The 13,495-nt window shown below is 48.6% G+C and overlaps 1 protein-coding gene across 2 annotated transcripts; it reads left to right on the plus strand.

Moving 5' to 3' along the window:
* The first annotated feature begins 1,306 nt into the window (after window positions 1–1,306).
* dcun1d4 (DCN1, defective in cullin neddylation 1, domain containing 4 (S. cerevisiae)) lies at window positions 1,307–13,478 on the plus strand. 2 transcript variants are annotated; one of them, XM_006629990.3, is made up of 11 exons: window positions 1,307–1,352; window positions 3,737–3,798; window positions 6,609–6,648; window positions 7,242–7,356; window positions 8,155–8,243; window positions 9,233–9,303; window positions 9,635–9,726; window positions 10,733–10,841; window positions 11,306–11,410; window positions 12,218–12,320; window positions 12,882–13,478. In XM_006629990.3, the coding sequence occupies exons 1-11, from the start codon at window positions 1,334–1,336 to the stop codon at window positions 12,935–12,937; spliced, it is 861 nt and encodes a 286-aa protein (XP_006630053.1). In that variant the 5' UTR covers window positions 1,307–1,333; the 3' UTR covers window positions 12,938–13,478. The 2 variants fall into 2 exon arrangements, with proteins under 2 accessions (XP_006630053.1, XP_015201354.1); XM_015345868.2 differs by lacking the exon at window positions 1,307–1,352 and adding an exon at window positions 2,327–2,345.
* Window positions 13,479–13,495: the final 17 nt, after the last annotated feature.

Raw genomic sequence — 13,495 nt, forward strand, 5'->3', positions numbered from 1 at the left:
AGAATGGACCTATAAGCAAAGATGTGGGAACGCTGACTGTACCCCAAATGTATTACGTTTCAACACTTTCTCCAGAAAGGCGTGTTTCCAGAGACAGGATATTGATTTTTACACTCTGCCCTCAATGTGCGGTACTACAGTACATAAGATTCAGGGGTCTGAGCGCTGAGCAGTTGAAGCTGTCACTGTAAACTCCTTGTCTACGCCTTTTTAGTGTATTTTTGTGGTATTATATAAAAGCGATTAAAAGGGGCAAAAAATGAATATTTGTCTCCAGTTGCAATCCGTCGCCATGTTAAAGTTCAATCATTTCTCTGTGAAGTTTTGTTTCTTGAGGTGGAGGAATCTTTCGGTCTGAACGGAGCAGCCAAAGCCTGTTTTCTCCTGCAGATATCCGTGTTTTTTCACGACAGGAGAGCTTTGTCAGTCCTCGCTTGGATCTTGTTTTTATTGTGTACAGCCCACAGTACTGCCTAAGCAGGACACAAGGCACTTAAAATGATTAATACGATGTTATTCGTTATTTATATCTCGTTATTTCTCGTTATTTTCCTTTTAAAAACATCGTAAATTGGCACTGGACGCTGACAGCGGTAACATTTATGCATTTGCACTGAATTTTATTTGAATTTTAAATAAAAAAGAATGACTGATCACAAGCCATGCTTCTGTACAATTTTGAGAACCATTCCTAATGCTTCAGATGTCATTTAAAAACAAGCACATAGAACATCGGTCTTTAGTCAAATCTCGTGTTAGTAGATAAGCAATTTACAATTTTCTCGCTACACGTAAATCCTGCAGTACATTCTTAAACTCACACTAAGGTCTCTCACTTAACAGACCACATCAAACCACACCACACCACACCCCCCATAATAAACAAGCTTGTCATGAGAACCAATCATAGCCCCGCATACGCGATATTCGGGTGATTGAAGGGTCTAATGACCAATAGAAAACCCTAAAGAGGCGGGCACCAAGTCCCCACCCCACCAATGAGGCTCCATCGTGGGCTGGCTTTTCATGTTGCACGAGGAAACTCCGGTTAACTGATGTTTGTGGCGAGGTGCTTAACCAATAGGGTGCACTCAGGGGCGGGTCTCCCTGGAGCCCTGGCCACTCAGATTCCTCGGCAGGAGGGCTGTATTTCTCGGACCGCCTCCTTAGGTTAAGTGACGTTATGATTCTCCAATCAGAACAGGGCATGGGCGGGACCGCGGAGTCCTCCATCCACCTAAATCATCGGGGGGCGTGTGTCACCCTGACATGCCCCGCCCACTGGCCGGTCTGCAGATTTGCACAGAGAAGCTGGTCAGTGTGTTTGATAAAAATGCACTCTGATGCGGCAAGTAAGTATTTGTGCCTTTTACTGTTAATTCGTAAATTACCATTGTTATTTTTCATTTTTACCAGTCCAGAAGGGCCCGCAGTGGCGTGCCAGGTCAAATTCTTACTTTTCCCGTTTATATTTCCGCACAGTTCATCTGTTACCCTGTGCTGGGTATTAATAGGTATTAATTTACGCCTTGTCTTCTAAGAGGCGAATTTCCCGGTCATATTATTGCCGTGCAGGGGCTGGAAACGATCGGCATTTGCACTTTTGTCTAGCTAAGGATGCCATAATGCGAGACGAAGAAAATGCACGATTTTCCCCCCCGGCAAAAAGGTAATCGCGGTTTGTTGTGAAAGAAAAGGATCTCGCGAATGCTTGCGGATCGCGCAGAAAAACGAAGGGTTATATTGTGTTTTTACAGCGTAAATAGGTCAGTTTTCAAGCAAACTGCGGGAGGAAAAAAAAGCAGGAGGAAAATTGTGACGCAGTTGTCTGGAAAATCGTTTTCAATTCTGCCAGATGTGCAACACGGTTGCAGGCCTTACCCGTGATGGACGCAGAAGCCACCCATGAAGCGATTTGCAGGGTTTATTTTACGTAGCAGCGATTCTGCAATAATTTATATCGCATTCATTAGTTGGGGGTGAGTGTGAGGAGAAGGGGGTGTTGAATGAACGCTCGCTTCCCGGGAACTCTGGGAAATGTAGTTCGTTCGGGCACCGGCGGATGCGGTAGACAAAAGCCTGCGGTGGCAAATGAACTACAAACCCCATGTGTCCACTCGCGCTCCTCATACTTTGTAAAACTCGGGGCAACTTGTCTGTACTGTTATGTTATACAGCGAAGCGCAGTCGGGCTTGGCCTGGACATAGAAATTGCCTCTCGCAGTCGTGGCGTTGGTTCTGCAAAGAAAAGGCTTCCAGCTGGAGCTGAACTCCACGTTGCTTGCAACACGGGACTCCATAACACGGTTGACTCGGTGACAAAAAGAGAATATTATTAATCCCAAGTAAGTCATATTGAACAACATAGCTATACAATGCGGCAGTCTTCAGGGGACGCTACAGTTTTTAGTGAAAAGCAGGTGGTTTTCCTGGAAGTTAAAGGAAAATAAAACACGTCTGCCCCCCTTTCTTTTGCACCTGAAGTGGGGTAACTGGGGGGAAACTCGGTTCGGCTGAACGTTGGACGGGTCAGTGTGGTACCAGAACACAGCTGATTGAAATCCACGATTCCGTCACTTCAGTCCGAGGTCGGGTTTAATGTCGGAGCCACCGTCTGCATAAAATAACTTAAAGCAAAACGGGCTTCGTGTAGCAGCCAGGCTTGGGCGTCTTTCTAACGTGCAATTCAGAGTCGTGGCGGTGTGGGCGGGTTCGGTCCCGGTCCGGTTCCGGTCCAGGTAGACCCAGCGCTCTGAGGGGACAAGAGCGAAATAACCCCAGAGGGCAGGTGGACCGACTGGCTCCGCGCCTGTGCGACCTTTCTGACGTCCTCAAGGGGGGTGGGGCATCGCAGATAACCGGGCGGCCGAACTGGGTCGGAGCCCCGACCCGGCAGGCCTGTGTGGTGCCTCGGTTTCCAGGCCGGCCCAGTTCCGATGCAGAGCTGCGAGAGAGCGGGCCATCGGGGCCTGTTCCATACATAGTCACTCCCCGAGGCCAGGGTCTCATCCAGCTGCTTCCTGAAACAGGCTTGGACCTGTGCCGCCTGCCTCCTGGGTCAGAAAGTGTGTCCCAGGGTGTCCGGCTGGCTTCGGGGGGGCCTGTCTGCTGCTGGGGTGATGTGGACCACCCCAGCCCCTGGGAGACGGCAGGCCCTGGCGCACAGCGAGCGTGCTGGGACATCCCGAGCTGTGCGGAGCGGGACGCGACAGTCCGACCTCGCTGGGTATCTCATCCACACAGGAGAAAAAAATCGGCATTTCGCATCAGATGAATGTTCAGCAATGTTTCCTTGTTCCTTCCTGTGGAAGATCAGCTGTATGTGTCGCGGGAAGTATGGAACTGTAGAAACTGAGCCCAGCCCTGGTCTTCGTGCTGGGGCTTCGATCTCAGATCTGTGCTGCTGTTGTGCAGGTCGAGCTGAGCTCAGATCTCGCCTTCAGGGATCTGTCGTGTGCTAGTCGCATCTCCCAAGTCCTAACTGAGCATGATGCCAATAGAAAACCAAGATTTGTCCCAGACAAAGCACTCATCTGAATATATACCTCCTGGGGGTGTCCCAGGAGATGTGCAGGAGTCTCACACATACATGAGGGGATCCCCTTCATGTGGCCTTGGTATAGCAGTTGTGTAGGGAGGCTCTTCATCCCCTCCTAGATGAGTTGATTCTTGTAAACGTACTGCACCTGACAGTGAACTCCTGACTGGGAGTTAATGTGGCTTTCTTTCTTTACAGATTTTCAGCTGAACTCTCACCTTACTACTCTGGCGAAGATTTACCACACCCTCAACAGGCTGGTAATAATGTTTCTGATGTGGTTTTAACAGTAGCAAAAACTTCAAGATGAGTGTGGTGCTCTTGCTTTTACTGGCCAGTGTCTTTTTTTTTGTAAGCTCATAAAGTTTCAGGGTATATGAATACACATGCTTACATATGTTTAAATTCCAGTGCAGTACAGCAGGACACAAGTGCATCTGTAGTTCACAACAGTGGCTTCTCTTTAAACAATACACCTGCATGCTAACTAATATTTAAATTTATACTGTAATGCTAGGAGCGAATTGCACTTGAGCTGTCATTAAATTGTGCATTGCAAAAGTATTCAGACCCTAGAACAGTTTTCATGTTAGTTTGCTTTAAAGTTTGCACTTTGAAGTAGCTAGTATTGCAAACACTGCACTCCACACAATCAAAGCAGTAGACAACAAGACTCGAACAGGTATGCAATCATGACTTCTCCATTTTTCTTTCTGAAGTATTCTAACCCTTTGTGGTGGCAAACCTCAATTAATTTAGGTGCACAAGATGAACTCAAAGCTTTGTGTTCTTTGCAACCATGGTTTTGGCAAGATGGTTTTACGTCGGATGCCCTTCCTGACAACACTTTTAGTCGCCTCTTACGACGGGCAGGGATACCCAGGGGGTATTCTGATCCCCCTCCCGAGGGATAGACTGTGATTAGACCTGTACTACTATATGGAGCTGAATGCTTGGCAGTTGGAAAGAGGGAAGAGAACTTGATGAGAAGAACTGAAATGAGGATGTTGAGATGGATTCTGCAGATTTCAATGAAGGATAAGATCAGAAATGAAGAAATCCGTAGACGATGTAGGGTGGTGGATGTGGTTGAGAAGATGCGAGAGGCGAGGTTACGGTGGTATGGACATATCATGAGGAGGGACGTTGAGGAAGTAACAAAGAGGGTAATGGAATTTGAGGTGGAAGGTAACAGAGGAAGAGGCAGGCCTAGAAAGAGATGGATAGGTTGTGTGAGAAAAGATATGGAGGTATGTGAAGTGAGTGAGGAAGATGTGCTCGACAGAGACAAGTGGAGAAGAGCAACCAAAGCAGCTGACCCCAGGACAGTCTGGGACTGAGGCTGTGAAAAAGAAGAAGAAGATGAACTCAAAGCCACACAATGACAGTGGCTTCTGTTTTGTGCAGTAATGCTGGGTGACATGGTTTCTGTCCAAATCCACCCGTCTCTGTGTGGTCCCTCCATCAGTGATGGGCAGGCAGACACTTGGCGATGAAGACCGATGAGTTTGTAGCCTGTTCCCTGCCTGTAGTCCTAGAGCTGCTCCTTAGGGCCTAGACGGGGATGTGAAGGGGTGGGTTTCTAGAAACATGTGCAGGGGCAGCGACTGTCCTTGCCTGGAATGTGCAGAGTTGGGTTAAAAGGCTCTATTACAGCCTGTCTTAACGAGACCTGTGGTTGGACCTCTGTCATGTGGAAGAAGGTTCGGGTACTTTGTCTTAATTAGTCTAGTGCGTTTTTGTTAGGTCTTTTAACACTCTGGTCTGTGTCTGCTACGCCTGCTCAGAATGCAGGGAAAGGGATACCCAGAGCTTCCTAGCGCTGCAGTGCGGGGCCAGACAGGCCTCTTCGCTGCCGAGCTGCGCAGCAGGGAAGAGGTCAAGGCAGTGCACTATGGGGTGGCTGTCGCCTCAGAGCCATAATGGCTCCTTCGCTAGGCATCACATTTCCTGTCTTTTTACCCTCCTGCACATAACAGGGCACCCCTGGGGAAGCTGCATGCTCTCACCATGAGCCACAAGACCGCGACAGGCTTCTGGGGCTGTTTCTTTACATACACTGCCTACTGAGGCCTTGTCTGAGAGTCTGTGCTCTTCCACCACACAGAGCTCACCTGTCTGGGGCAGATCAGGGAGCATGGCGCCTTTCCCTCATTAGTGTCCAGATCTCTCTGGGAGCAGTCCTCTGTAAGGACTCCCAGTCTCCTAGAAGCCTTGGGAGACAGCATTCCTCAGTGAAGCACAGGTGTGACCTCTGTTCCCGCAGTTGGGTTGTTAGAAAGGGCAAGAAGGAGTGCTATAAGTCTAAAGAGGTCAGAATAGTTCAGTGTATTGAACTGTACAGGACCCACGTCTCAGCTGGCCTGAATCACGGAGCAGGAAGTCTAGCTTCCCCCTGTGGCTAATATACAGCATGTTGGGGGTGTTGGAAGAGATGTGAGGGTTTTGAACTGGTGTGGTCAGGAGTGGGTTTTTCCTGCTCTCTCCGTAGGCCCTGATTTGTAATTAACCGAATGAGCATGTGAAATATTGACTTCCGATATAGAATAACATGTGTGTTCTGCTGCATTGTAAGCCCAGGAGGTTAAAAGCAGCAGGTCTGCTGTAGTTTAGCTGCAGCGTGCTGAAGGATATGGGCAGTGTCGGAGGGTATACAGAGTGCAGAAGGAGCAGAGCTCTGCTCTTTGCTGTTGACTGGAAATCCACAGCCGCATAGTGATACTCTAAAATCTTTTCAGTGCATGTTCCTAGGGGCTAGCTTAGACCCTTCCCACTTCAGCAAGTTAGGAACGTTTTCCATATGCTTGTGTTAGTGGTTTTTGTATCCTTGAATACAATGTGGTTGGTTTTGTGTCTGCTGTGATTCTGCAATGTGTGTATTCTAATCACAGGTGCCACAAAAAAAAGTTGTATTTTGAACAAACAGGTACCTTTTGTTTTAAAAGGATGCAGTTTTTCGCAAGGTTGCTGGCTTAAGAAAACTGTAAGCCGCTTACTTCCTGACCTCTGTGTTTGATCTCCGTCGACAGCTTCTGTAAAGCCGGGAGCATAATGATATCTGTCTCCACAGAACCTGACGGAAGACAGCAGCCGGGAGGATCACCAGACAGGTATTTAAATCCCCCGATGGATCTGTTGCAGCTCTGCCCCAGTGGAGGTTTAGCAGTGCTGTGAGCGAAACGAACCAGCACACACTGTGGACTGTCTGTACTAGCACGACGCATTGGATAATCGGGATTTTTAGTTTTGCTTAGTGCTACAAGTTGGGAAGTTTTGCAAAACGTAGGTTGGTATTTCCATACTCAGGGTTTTAATTTTGGGAATTATCCACATTTGGAAACAGAACATTGAGAGTAATAGTATTTTATTTTTTCACAATATTTTAACACGGTGTGCCCAGTGAAAGAAATCCACCAGATACTCTAATTCAAGTCTTATCTGTTTCGGCTGGCAAGGGCCCTTTGCCAGTGGAGCACGTTTGGGCTCTGCAGTGATGCAGTGGCCAGTACTGGGGAGCGGGGTGTCCTCGCTTTGTGCTGGACAGGTGCGGGGGGCGACCTCCCGGAAACCGGGACGGGCTCGAGTCCGACAGCTGCGGGCGTGTTCGGCTGGGTGTGGTGTGATGGTCCAGACCTGTCTCTCAGCCCAGCTCCCACTCGGGGCGCGCGACTGCGGAGTGACGGCTTTCTGGCTTGTCTTCTAGGGAGCCTCCGATCGTGCGGTGTGTCGGACTGTTGTACGAAGCCAATGCCCCCCAGGAAAAAGAGGAGGCCGGCGGCGGGAGACGACCTGTCTGCGAAGAAGAGCAGACATGACGGGTACAGAGCTCTCCTGCCTCCCGGATGGCCGTGGCGCCGCGCCGCGCCTTCGGTTACACTCTCGCTCTCGTCTGCTCCCTGAACCCGTCCTACTTACTCTCTGGTCTTCTCTGATGCCTGATTCACTTCCTGCTTTGCCTCCGTCTCTCTCTGGAACCTGAAGAAGGCTCCACAGCCAAACTGTCGTGTTTCTTTTCTTTGCCTTTCAGCATGATGCCTTTGCCTCCTGCAAAGTCTTTCCGATGGAAAGCAGTGCTGTAGGCACGCAGGTGGAATACCCCATCGTGACGTGTAGTTTGTGCTGTTTGAGTGCTGAGCATCCAGAAATCAAGGCAATGAGCACAACATGCCCAGTAACCTTGGATACAGAGCTCGTTTGTAGAGTTCGTCGCTTTAACTTGAAAGCGCTTTCCGTTCATCCTCGGTCCCCTGCCAGGATGTTCGCAGGAGGGTCTGTGATTTTCACTTGTGTTCTTTGAAATAAGTTGCTTGCTGATGCTGGATGTGGAGATTCAGTTTGACAAAAGGGGAAGTTCCTTGTGATAGTTTGTTCTTCAGTGCCATTATCAAGTAGCATTTTGAAAGCTTTTTAAATTTTAATTTCATGTTTGCCTCACTGTGTAATTGAGATTGAGACCCGCTCATATTATTCGAAACCCTGAGAAGTGCGACCTCGACTGACCGGTCAGGGGCTGCTCTGTGGGTCCGGGGGGCCGCAGTGCCTGTTGCCCGACGCTTCAGTGCGATTGGGGTGGCTGTGCTCGTGTGCCGTAACGCCTTGGTGTTCGTGTTCTGCAGGATGTACAGGAAACACGAGGCCACGAGGATCAAGAATGAAGAGGTGTTCTCGAGCAAACGCTGCTTGGAGTGGTTTTATGAATATGCAGGTGAGGGGAGAGGCGCGGTGCTCAGGGCAGGTGGGCTGGAGGAGGGGGTGGGGTGAGGGGAGGGAGATGGGGCTCCACAGCGCTCTCTCATAACTATTAAAGGAGAAATAATGTGCTCGTTTCAGATAGTAAGCAGCTGTATAAGTCCTGGGCTTTCTTAGTTTCCGATGCTTTGTGGATTGGGCAGATTACAGAGTAGGATCGGCAACAGTGATTCAGTGCTCCGGGCAGCCGAGGTGGCTCCTCTGTACCTGCGGGAGCTGAGCGCTCTGCTCGCAGTTGTAAAAGGAGGCGTCCTGCTGCCATCTGGGCTAGCCTGGGTGGGCCTGCGGGGCCTGCTCTGTGCCTCTGCATGGACACGTTGAAAGAGCTGATGTGGCCACAGCCTGGCACAGATAACGCACCGTCCAAGACCCCTCCAGATCCCGGAGTCTGCTTGCACCCCTCTCCCGGCGAGCACGCAGCTCAGGAGAGAGGCGTCCCGTGTCGGGCTGCACGCCCAGTGCGTCTACACAGGCAAGGGCACGTTGTGCTTCACAGCCATTTCCCCGTGGTCTAGCGGATGGTGACAGAAATGTGCCGTTGCGTAACCAGAGTATCTGTAAAGCTGTGAGCAGTACTGTGAGGGAGTTTTACCAACTGGTGCGTCTTGATATCCGGATGGTACTTGCTCAAAGGACATATCCATGGAATAGTTCCGAGTTCTCTCTGATTGTGATTGGTTTGAGCGGTGGTTTACACTAAGCCTAGTGAGTGTTGTACTGGAGTTGTTAGGGCCCAGGTCTCCTGACTGATGGGTTGCAGGTTCAAGTCCCAGGTGCTTGGAGAGAGATGCTGTACCACAGTTCTGCAGCAAACCAGGCTGGTTTAAAAACCACATAGCTATGTTCTCTGCTGCATACAGCATGGAGAGCCGATCAGTTGACTGTGATTGGGGCAGCACCCGATGATAAAAGCACCTGGTAAATTTTGGTGGAATTGCGTTTCAGGTAACGATGACGTTGTGGGACCAGAAGGCATGGAAAAGTTTTGTGAAGATATTGGAGTCGAGCCTGAAAATGTAAGAGGCTGCCTGAGTTTTCAAAACTGTTGGAGTGTTTGAGCTTTTGAACTTGCCAGGCTAGCAGGATGTTGAATGGCATGCTGCAGGTTTGTGACACAGCTGTTAGTTTCTTCTTTGAAAGTATATAAAAAATTCACTGAGTTAAAGTAAGAGAATGGTCTCATACCACTGAATAAAGCGATTTGGCTGCCTTTGCTCTGTCAGACTCATTAAGCTTATACTAGTAGCTGTATAGTATTAATACAGTGTGCATGCTATTGCACACAGGGGCTCAGTGTTAATGTGGTATTAGATAATGCCACTTTTTTTCTCACTTTTTCCTGTGTAGGTTGTGATGCTGGTTTTAGCCTGGAAGCTGGATGCACAGAACATGGGATACTTCACCTTACAGGAGTGGCTGAAGGGCATGAGTGCATTACAGTAAGTTACTCCCATGACCCTGGTTTCTGTAGGAGCTGCTTGCAGGGCGTGTATTGTCTTCCTGATTAATAAAACTGTCCCGTAAAGAAATGAAGCCTTTCTCCAGCTTTTCTGCTCTTGCTGTTATGCCATTGATAGCCTCGCAAGGTCATAAGTAGAAACTGTGTGAAAGTGCATTTAAAATGGAGAACGGGAGAGGCGCTTCTTTACACAAAGGGTGGTGGGAGTGTGAAACAAGCCACCTGATACCCCGGCTTCTATCGAGAGACCGCTGGGTGAGACCCTGGGATCTCTTGGCAAACGGGGGCGAACAGGCGGGGGGGTGAATGGCCTCCTCTCGGTTGTGACCCCTGTTCTGTGCGTGATCTGCGCGCTAGCATGTAACGGGGTGAATGGCTTCCCCTGTGTAGTTGGAGAGGGCCTGGGGGCTCACGCAGGGCAGAGGCAGGTTGAGCTCTGTGTCCCAGCCATTGCGGGTTCAAGCCCAGGTCATGTGGCTAACTAAAAAGTTAGTACCGCTCTAGTTGCATCATAGGAACCGTCACAACTCTGTGAGTTTATGGACTAGGAGAATTCCCTTGAATTTCCTTTCAAGAATACTGCAGCAGCAGTTAGTCTATGGGGCTGCGTGTTCCAACGGCAAATCGCAGGTACTTAAATTACAGGCTAATTACAGGCTGCAGCTTTGTCCCAGCCTGGCCAGTTCACATGTGTGACCTAGAGGTTCCAGCTCCTGTCTGGGTCGTGCTGTGCGCTGGTGTCTTTCTGACCAGATGGCTCTAGGTTGGGAAGGATATTCGCACCCAGCTGTTCTGATTAAAGGGCCAATGAGATGATGCTGCAGAAGTGATTAACATATTTCCAGGTGCTCCTGGCAAAAATAAAATGTTCATCAACTTTTTTTTTTAAATGCACACGAATTGATTGGTCTTGGTATCTCTTGTTTGAATTGCACTCTCTGATGGAGTAAAGGTCATTAATCAGAATTTTTTCTTCAAACTCGCAGGTGTGACACCACGGAGAAGTTAAGAAACTCTTTAGACTATTTGAGATCTGTACTGAATGAGTCGTCGAATTTTAAGCTGATTTACAGATATGCTTTTGATTTTGCACGGGTAAGTAGTAGCTGTACCCGGAAACTGAAGTTAAAGCCGTCGAGCTGAATCTAAACTTACACGTACTATTAGCATGTGCAGGGCTGACCTTTGACATTACATAACTGCCTAGTATTATCATGTATACGTTCTCCTAGTAATTGTCCTTCATATGTTTGTATCAATTGTCTAGAACTGATTTGGATTATTTCCCATTGCTGAAAGATGCCCTACTTAATGAAGTGCCGTTTTCAGGCATAATGTTTTTAATTTTGGAGTAAACGATTATACCTCTGTGCCCCTGCTTAAGAGCATTCATCTTTCTTTTCTTGGGACGAAAGTAAACTGAAACCTCGGTCGTGCTGCATCCTGCATAGTGAAGCTGTAGAGTTGTTGCTTGCGTAGTGCTTATTACCCTGAGCTGTGGGGTCTTTAACAAGCCTGCCACTTGGGGTTTGACTGCCTGTTTCTCTCTTCTGGGGCAGGAGAAGGACCAGCGGAGTCTAGACATTAACACTGCCAAATGTATGCTGGGTCTGCTGCTGGGCAAAACATGGCCTCTCTTCCCCGTCTTCAACCAGTTTCTAGAGGTATCTGGTCCTTGACTGCATTCCCTGCCATCCTTTCCTTTCAGCTTGGGTTATTTTCCCGTCGTTTGTGAGTTCGCTCCGGTCCGCTCGGTTAGGGATGATCCTGAAGCCGTGCTCTGGGGAGGGAGCTCCAGCCGCCTCGTCCTGTGGAGACCGCGAGGCCTCCTGACCGGCTGAAGCTGCTGGGCTCGTGTGTGAGGTCTCCACATGGGTGGAGCTCCACCGTGCTGCTTGCGCTGTGAAGTAGCTGCAGCTCTCCTTTCAGCTTTTTTCAGCATTTTGTTGGGGGGGGTAGAGGCATGCACCCTTCGCAACAAACTGCCAGAGCTCTGTCTCAAATAATTCGGCGCTACATCACCTCAGGACTGGCAGGAGAGAGGAAGACGCCCGTCTGAGGTGTCTGGACAGGGGTCGGTTCATTCGCTGTGACGGGGGCCACTACTCACTGCTCTGAAGGGCTTGAGTGCAGTAGTTGACCATCAGGAGTCCAGTACCTGAGGGTATCCTTGTGTCTGGTGTCTGAGCGTCACCATGTCCCCTATCAGCATGGGTCCAGATTCTTACATCAGCTGGAGGGTTGAGGTGTAGGGACTACCGGGCAGGAGTGTGTGTTAGTACAGGCCCCCAGTGTAGAGGTCATGCATGTGAAGATGGCCAGTTTCCTCATGGTCAAAATAACTTTTGCAGACTTGGGGGAAGAAAGTGTATTTTGATTTTATTTGCAGTCTTGAGTTTGTTTTGGATGGAAATATTTATTGTTTATTTTTATGAGGTTAGTTGCAATTCTTATTTTTGTTTTCCTTGTAGCAATCTAAATATAAAGTAATTAACAAGGACCAGTGGTGCAATGTGCTGGAGTTCAGCCGGACGATTAATCTTGACCTTAGTAACTACGATGAAGATGGGGCCTGTGAGTATAAATCTCCATGCTGTCGGTACCGGAACACTCTTACCTGCTTGACATCAAACAGGTCTCTGTAAATCACGGCACAGGAGGACTCCTGCTTTTGATGTGCAAACCGTGTTCTACAGTGGTAATTAGGGGGCATAGGTTACTTATTATTTCACTATTACTATCGCTATATTACTTTAATGGCTTATTTAGTGTTAAAAGTCATGTGTGCATAATAAATACTTAAAACTGCCTTTTGTTGTGCTAGAATGACCATTATAAAACAGCGTCTTGCTATAACGGACCATCTTCCCCCCGAGGCGATCTGAACACGGGCGAACTGGCCGTGAAAGTTGGGATTTAGAATTGGCGGCGTTGCCGAGTCCCCTGAAACGGAAAGGGGCCCCCAGCCTGTTGTCCAGGCAAGGCGTACCGAAGGCTCCGGTGTCGGGGTGACCCTTCTGGGGAAAAAGGACGGAATGGTCTTCGTCCCCGAGTGACCGCCGCAGGGAGGCCTGGGCGGGAAGCCCGGGACGAAACCGCGGTGCGTACTCACTGCTGTGTGTCCTCTCCCCACAGGGCCCGTGTTGCTGGATGAGTTTGTGGAGTGGTACAAAGACAGACAGATGTCGTAGCGCGCCAGGGATGGCCTCGTGGAAAACCACTGTAACTGCAGCTGTCCGTCATGTATCCATTTAATTCCTGTTCATCCCAGCGCGCATGCAGCTTCTCTGCACTGTATTGCACTCACAGGGACTGTGGTGTTCACTGTGCAGCTGGCCAGCTCCACCTCAGTGAGGCGCTGTTCCTTGATGGCTGTTCTGCATTTTGTATTGACACTATGAGCTGGTGGAGCCACCAACATTCACACTGTGATGTGTATATTGCTGTCTGTATTTTGTAAATGTGTATAAAGTTGCTTAATAGAAAGAAAAATCCATTTCAGTTACATGTAATGTTACAAGAAAGCTTACCATTTCAGTGACTCTTTGATCTTAAACTAAGTCACTTCGACCAGGGCACATTGTCAGAATCATTTAAATGTTTGTTAAATCTCGACTTTGAATTAGTTTTTGTTTTACTTCTTTGGCATAATATTTCACTTTTTTTAATTTCTCTCAATTTATTTTCTCTGTATCTGTCCATTTAAAAATTATATACTTGTTTCAAAGTTTATTTTGGAGGGAGTTCTT

The sequence above is a fragment of the Lepisosteus oculatus genome, chromosome 1, assembly GCF_040954835.1.
Source record: "Lepisosteus oculatus isolate fLepOcu1 chromosome 1, fLepOcu1.hap2, whole genome shotgun sequence".
NCBI lineage: Eukaryota > Metazoa > Chordata > Actinopteri > Semionotiformes > Lepisosteidae > Lepisosteus > Lepisosteus oculatus.